General features: G+C 35.3%; 1 protein-coding gene across 1 annotated transcript; it reads right to left on the bottom strand.

The window, feature by feature from the left end:
- Positions 1-5493: 5493 nt before the first annotated feature.
- Positions 5494-7190, bottom strand: LOC149254144 (carotenoid cleavage dioxygenase 8 homolog B, chloroplastic-like). The gene is made up of 4 exons (XM_089454700.1): positions 6871-7190; positions 5932-6100; positions 5654-5839; positions 5494-5550 (listed from the first exon to the last, which is right to left on the bottom strand). The coding sequence occupies exons 1-4, from the start codon at positions 7188-7190 to the stop codon at positions 5494-5496; spliced, it is 732 nt and encodes a 243-aa protein (XP_089310826.1).
- Between the last annotated feature and the right edge of the window lie 430 nt (positions 7191-7620).

The following is a 7620-nucleotide window of genomic DNA, read 5'->3' as shown; positions in this document are numbered from 1 at the left end:
TATGTTTTAGACCGGGGACAAAGTAAACATCTAAGATGTACTTCTTCTCCCCCTTCTTTGTTAGGATATTAGCTCTTCCTTTTCCCATGACAGAGACTTTTTTATCAATCCCTAATGTCACTTCAGATTTCACACTTTCATCTAGATTGGAAAACATTTCTATGTTCCCTAACATATGGTTTCTACACCCTGAATCTAGATACCATATATCACTTTCTTTTTCTTGTGCTACATTACAAGCTAAAAACATGCTATCATGGTTCTGATTTTCTTTTGTGAAATTTACGCTTGGTTTGTTACTAATGTCATATTGCTTCTTTCTACATTCATTTGCATAATGATCATACTTCTTACAGTAATGACATTGGACTTGAGATTTATCATGCCTCTCACCTTGTGCTTGATTTTGGCTTGGGCCTTGACATGGATTTTGATTGTTGCCCCTTCCACTTGAGCTTGAAGGGCTACTTCTTCCACCTCTATATGGGCTTCTTCCTCTTCCTCTAGTATATGATATTCCTCTGCCTCAACCTTGACCAAATGATACTTTTTTTTTGAAGGCATGCTCCAATGAGGAGCTTGCTGCTCTATTCAGTCTATGTTCATGAGAAATCAGTGATGCATTAAGCTCATCCACTGAGAACTATGAGATATCCTTTGTCTCTTCTATGGCCACAACAATCGCCTCAAACCTTACTGGCAAACTTTTCAAAACTTTCTCAACTATTCTTCTTTTCTCAAGTGTCTTACCATGAGACCTGATTTGAGTAACCAACCCACTTACATGTGTAAAAACCGAGTCTATATTATTAGACTCTTTCATACAAAGTGTTTCAAAATCTCTCCTTAGCATTTGTATCTTTGTTTTCTTGACTTTTTCCATTCCTTGGTAGGTTGTATGGAGGGTGTCCCATGCTTTCTTGGACTTCGTTGTTGCTGCAACCCTTGGGAAAATACTTTCATGAACTGCTTGGAAAATATAGAATAGGTCTTTAGAATCATTTTTTCTATTTTCCCTTAACAAATCTCTTGCTTGTTGAGATAAGGCATTATATGTTGATGCATCTGCTGGTTCTTGAAAACCATTATCCACCAAATCAAAAATGTCTTGAGACGAGAACACGGCCTTCATTGTAATAGCCCAATAATCATTATTTTTTCCATTAAATTGAGGTATCTGAGGATTAGCCAAGCTTGTGCTTGATGTTGCCATTTCTGAGTATAAATAAAAATTTGTACCCGCTGGTAAATTCGCTCCAAAGGAAAAAAAAATCTGTTCTCAAAACAATTTTAAATTGCTAGTAAAAACACTTGTTTTTACACTAACAATATTTAACCCGCCATGTTAGAAAAATTTTATGAGGGCAAAAGCACTCAGAAATCGGTTGTGGCAAAGTAGGCAAGGTCAACTTCAGTTGCATAAAGGTATATCTTTGGTTGCGGAAAGGATATCACAACAAAGTGAAAAATACAACAAACTTACTATGATTTACACATTACTCGGTTTGCAGAGTAAACTTCTGTAAAACTCATTTTCACCTGCCCACCAATATTTTCTCCACGATTTTCTCCTCACTATCTAACAGACTCTCGCTCCCTAACTTGCCCAACATGCCCAACATTACAAATGACATTTTCATCCATATTTATGGCAACATAAAAATTTCACATTAATTACATGACAAAGAAAATATTTAATACACAACATGGACGATTTTACATAGTAAATGATGTTGTGGAGTGTGGGAAACAGTCTTGCAATGAATGTTTGCCCATATATAATTAATAAACTTTATTAAATGCCTTAACTCCTATGCTGTGTTGCAGAATGGTCCGCTCTGAACATCTGTTCTGACTTTCGTTTTCTGCCTGCAAACAAAATCGCAACTGTGCAGTGGTTGACGGTTCACTAGGCAAGCATGGTGTTTGTTAGTGTGTTAAGGCCGTAGTTGAGATTATTATTTCCAACACCGGAAAGCTTGTGTTGGAATGCATGGGAGAAGGTGTGCTATTTGTGGAGAAGGTGTGCTGTTTGTGGAAGCCGATGCAGACGTTTCTTTGGAAGAGTTAGGAGACCTCCTTCCGTCCTTTCCCCATTGGCAAGATCTGTTGTACGACGTGCCATCCTTTCAGGTTCGTTTAATCATGTTTTGAGTAGATTTTTTTTTATGTTTTCACTTTGTTATGGCGCATGGCGGCATTGAATGCTCTTTCTTCCAATCGAAGTTGTGACTTCTAAACGTACCATGGCGTCTCAAACTTTCGGGTAACGCGTTTGAAATGTGGAGGGTTCATATTCGCCATGACTTTTAGTCGTGAAATGGTGAAGGGGTCTACAAGGCCTTCGGTTCTCCCTGTTTGGAAAGAGAAAACCTCCGACCCCAGGTGAATCCCGTTGTCAAACTTCCTCACTACCAATACGATCAAATAGAAGGCAGAGATGGGAAGATGGTGCCACCTAACGAGTTGATCCACAATTCATTTTTCTTCGGACACAAGGTGATCGAGTCGCTCAGGAGGCAAGAAATAGGGAAATGCAAGTACTCAATGTTTGAAATTCTATCGGCCTTTTTTTGGCGTCTGAGAACGAAGGCTTTCCAACTACACGTGGAGCAGGAAGTTAGGTTCATATTCGCCACGAATGTTCGTACGAAATCGCACCCGCTGCTTCCTGGAGGGTTCTACGAGAATGCGATAAGTCTTGCATGCGTGAGGACGACCGCAGAAGAGCTGACAAACAAACCGCTGTCTTTGGCTGTGAAATTGATAAACGAAGCGAAAACGGCTGTGAACAACGAGTACTCCGATCGGTGATAGATTTGATGGAACTGAAGGGGTGCCCTCACTGCACAGTGGTGGGCTCCTTTTTTGTTGCAAACGTTACCAAAATCGGCTTCAGAAATGTGGATTTCGGGTGGGGAAGAGCAGCCTATGGAGATCCTGCAAGAGGCGGGGTAGGACCAGTGCCAGGTCTGTTCAACTTCTTAATCTCCCATCGCAATAAAAGTGGCATGGAGGGAATAGTGGTTCCCATTTGCTTGCCCTCTGCTGCCATGGGAAGATTTGAAGCAGAAATCAGTCATGTTATCCATCACACTCCTTTTGCGTGCTCTTATATTTGAAATGTTGTCGGGTGTCAAACAAAATCTCACATCAGGTTGGCTTATATGGGTTAAAAATTGAATTGTTTTCGTATACTTTGTTATCTTGTGTAATTCTGTTGCTATTTAGGAATTGGCATGTTGTATTTGCATTGGTATGTAATGATTATCGACTATGAAATCAATTGCTCATTTTAACCTCATATATAATGTATATAAGGTGTCCTGATGTTGGGAAAACATGTTTATATGGAAACATCTAAATTAGAAATCGTATAACATTAGTTTTTTACAACAAGAATTTAACATGGGAAAACTTGAGGAAGAGGTCTTGGCATGGTCCCAACAGATGTGTGTTATGCAATGCAGAGGAGGAGACAAACTATCACATGTTCTTCAAATGCGCGACCTCCCAACAAATCTGGTATGAATTGGCTTCTTCCTTTTCTTTTCCTCACCTCAATTTCATGTCAATGCAGCTTTTGCTTGGTGGGGAAGACAAGAAGCATCTAAGCGTCCAATCCTTCCCATCACATTATGGTGTGTTTGGAAGTGGAGGAATTCAAAATTTTTTGAAGATTCAAACAACTCCTTCAAGTCTGTTCTGTTTAGGTTCTTCGCTTTCTATCAATCCATCTGAAGATAGGTCAAAGGATGGAGTTAAGTCTTCCGCAAAGAGCTTCGTTTTTGTGGGTATCTAGGATCTTTCTTTGTGAGTTCCAGGTGGTTGTTCCAGCCGGAGGCTATGGGTTCCTCTCCTTTTGTTCTTTTTGGTTTCATTTTGTCATCTATCCATATCAGTAGCACATTATGGCAAAATTGTTGATATACGTTTCATCATATGATTCTATATGATGCTCAATGTTCTCATTTTATATTCTCTCAGCTATATGTCATATATGTTCTCAGCTGTGGTCACCAATGTTATGAGATCTTCTTTCTGTTATGAGATCTTCTTTCTGTTATCCACGGAACATGATGTATATATTGCCTCAATATAATATATTGCTTTTCTTTCTGAAAAAAAATAAATAAAAAAAATAAAAAAAATAAAATAAAATAAAATAAAATACATTTAATATTAAATTACATTTAATATTTATAGGTTAATCATAAAAATTAATGGGAAAGTTGGGTATTATATTAGGTTTAAATGATAAAAAATGTATATGTATAAGTTAAATTGTGATTTAGAATTGTTGAAATAAAGTTTAGAAGTATATGGAAAAATATTTATGTTTGAATTATTTGCAAATCAATTTAAATTTTCTTTTAATCTCATGTTCTTTATCTTTTTTAAACTTAAGGTAATTGAAATTAAGATAAAATTAGATTAATTGATATTAAATTTTCTTTTAATCTCATGTTCTTTATCTTTTTTAAACTTAAGGTAATTGAAATTAAGATAAAATTAGATTAATTGATATTAAATTATAAATGGTTCTAACATTTTTGAAGATTATTTTTTTTTTTACTTTTTTTTTTTAAATTATAAATTATAAATATTATTTTTTTTTAGGGTTGGGCACTTTAATCATTTTACTAATTAAAAAAATTGATTTGACGGTTTAAATTTAAAAATCCAAGCATATTCTGGTCGTTGCCACATTATCAATGGATTGAATTCACACCACTAAGTTCCCTGCATATCTAAATCTCATGTTTAAACCTTGTTTAAATTAATTTTTTACAAAGCTTCATTAAAAATTTACCATGCCATTTGTTAATTAACACCTATGAGGATTCACGATAATGGGAAGACTACAAAATGTAACACACACCTTATAGATACACTTGTCATAGTAGTGGAAGGGTGTATTTCCTAATAACATGATCCTCTATTTCAAACCATTGGTAACCTGTATCCAATTCCAAATAACAAGTGTCCGTAGTTTCATTAACATGTCTATCAATTTCACCCTTCCATGCTCTTAATAATAACTCCACCACTCCATCTAGGATTGTAACGAGAAGGAATAAAGCAACTTGAGCATTTCAAATTGTGATTAAATATTTATTGTAAGTGTTATTCATCACCATTCCATCTATTATAAGCAAAGCAATGCTCCGTGGATGCATGTATTTCTTAGAGATTGGGTTGTTGGAATTGAAGGATCGCTGGAAGGATTATTAGAACTATTTGAAAGGGCTTCTCTTGGCTTCTATATATTAATATTACTACTCTATATATTAATATTGTTTTCAATGGCTACTGTTACTTTTAAAGTGGAATAGCTTTGTTCATTTTTATTGAAATCTAGTTGAAATTAAATTTAAATTGTAAATGAAAAGAACACTTACATGATGCTAATCTTCATTATATAATCCATGGAATATGTATTGGGATTAGTGGGGCAAAATCAAATTGGAACAAGTGGATTTATGTGTTGAACTAGGCTATGCAACTAGCTACATAAGATTCTGCTACAAGCAAATCAAGGTAGTATGCCTTTTGAAACATCAAATTTAGATATTTATGTAACTTCTAACATCAGAGGAAAAGCGTTCACCTAATACCTACAAATAGAGACACAACTGAGAAGGGCACTCACCAGGTCTCTGACGTGCATAAATGCCTTGGACTGTGGGTGCCATTCGAATTTGTACAGAGGCGTTGGTTCGGCTCTCAACAGATTCTTCGCACAGTACCTCAGTGGGATTTCCGGAAATACCACATAGGTTTCCGCTATAGAAAATGAATGTACCCACCCGGGAGAGGGACCGCCTCTGTAATTCACCTGAATCCCATAAAGAATTATTGTGCATTATGGATCTGCGATCCAAAATTTATCATTCTATAATTTCAGAAAATTAGAGAAACTGATCTTACTCGTCCGATGAAAGTTCTCTCGTTCGATCTAGGAAGCATGCGGGCAACAGTATAAACAGGGTTGGTGAGATCAGGGATCAACGTGATGAATTCCATATGAGAGACTGTTGGTTGAGCTGAATGAATTAACGCTTGCGAACCACAAAATCCATTAATCAGTGACCACGATCTACAAAATATCAGTATCATGTAGACACAGAATATTGGTAGCAAGCAGATTTATCTGAAGGATCACTTTTTTAGAAAAGTGTGAGTTCATGAAATATTTGTATGAGGCAGATCCACTGGAAAGGATCTGTTTCCTGCTTGCTAAACCATTGAACCTACTTAAGAGTGTCCATAAAATTAAACCATGACCTCTCCATAACAAAGGTAATTTCATAACTGGGACTAAACTAATTAGTTAATATTGTTATTTAATTGTAAAATAACCTAAATTTTTCATATTTGTTATAAATACTATAGGAAAAGAAAAAGGAAAAAATTCAATATAAGGGAAACTGTGCATTATTCTCTGATTCTACAATAACACCCATTAATATAACCTATTGCACCTAAATCTATGAATGTGAATCTTAACTAAGATCTATTGAGCGCTAAAATGTTTGTATCTTTAGCTGTAAAAAAATAAAAAATGATAAATGAGAGTTATAACGTTACCCCTATATTATCAGAATAATCAAACTTTCCAATAGATTCGAGAGTGTTGAGATAAATCTGGACCCTTTTCTTGTCTCTGTTAGGCATACAACCCATCTATCTCGAAGCCTGCAAAACTCGACATGATTGAAAAAACAAAACTAAGTGAAGTGTAATTATCATTGGAGTTTAGAATTCTGGTATAAATTTGGATATTTTGAATGGCGGCACAAATTTTCCAGGAGGTCAATATGCTAGTAAGCTATAGAAGCAGCAAGAAAAATGAATAAACGAAACTACCTGACGACTCCTGTATTTGCATTGTCAGTCAAGGAAGCACCAGAAAACAAACTTTCGAGTTCTCTAATGTATTTGAAGAAGTTGGACTGCTTTGGAACCTGTGAAAATTCCCTGTAACAAATATTGTTATACTTCTTAGCTGCCTGGTAAGCCTCGGATTCTAGCTGTGCATGCCCCGCAACCAATCTCCCATTCTCGGAATGAAGATGAACTAAAGTAGCGTACCTGGCACGAGGCAATTCAATACAGATATTATCAGAGTTAAGGGCATCATCTTTATCTTGATTAGATTTTGCAATATTCAAGTTCATTTGGCTCATGTCGATAGAATTTCCAAAATATTTTAAAATTTGAAATAGAATTTCACTCAAATATCCTAGAGAGTAAAATACAGTATTTAAGACATCATTGCTGTAAAGTTGAACCATGAAATATCTTCAGTGCCAAGAAGGCTCAACCTAGAAAAATAAATTAAATAATATATAGATTCAATACAAATATCTCGTTAATGGCATCCATTCTTAGGGCATACATCTGATTCTATTTTGATATATTTAAGTTTATTGGGTTCACGCTGATTAAATTTATGGAATAATTTAAAATTTGTAATAATATTTTACTCAAAATAAAATACATTATTTAACACCTTGTTGCAATAACCTTGAGTGGACTGAATACCTTCAGTACTTAAAAAAACCTTATTTAGCAAAATAATATATATTTTTCTTAAAAGCGTGGTTTTTGTGTTTT

The sequence above is a fragment of the Pinus tabuliformis genome, chromosome 7, assembly GCF_031772625.1.
Source record: "Pinus tabuliformis cultivar Carrire ecotype Pingquan chromosome 7, CPIR1, whole genome shotgun sequence".
NCBI classification, from domain to species: domain Eukaryota; kingdom Viridiplantae; phylum Streptophyta; class Pinopsida; order Pinales; family Pinaceae; genus Pinus; species Pinus tabuliformis.
This window is presented reverse-complemented; position numbering and strand designations above follow the sequence as displayed.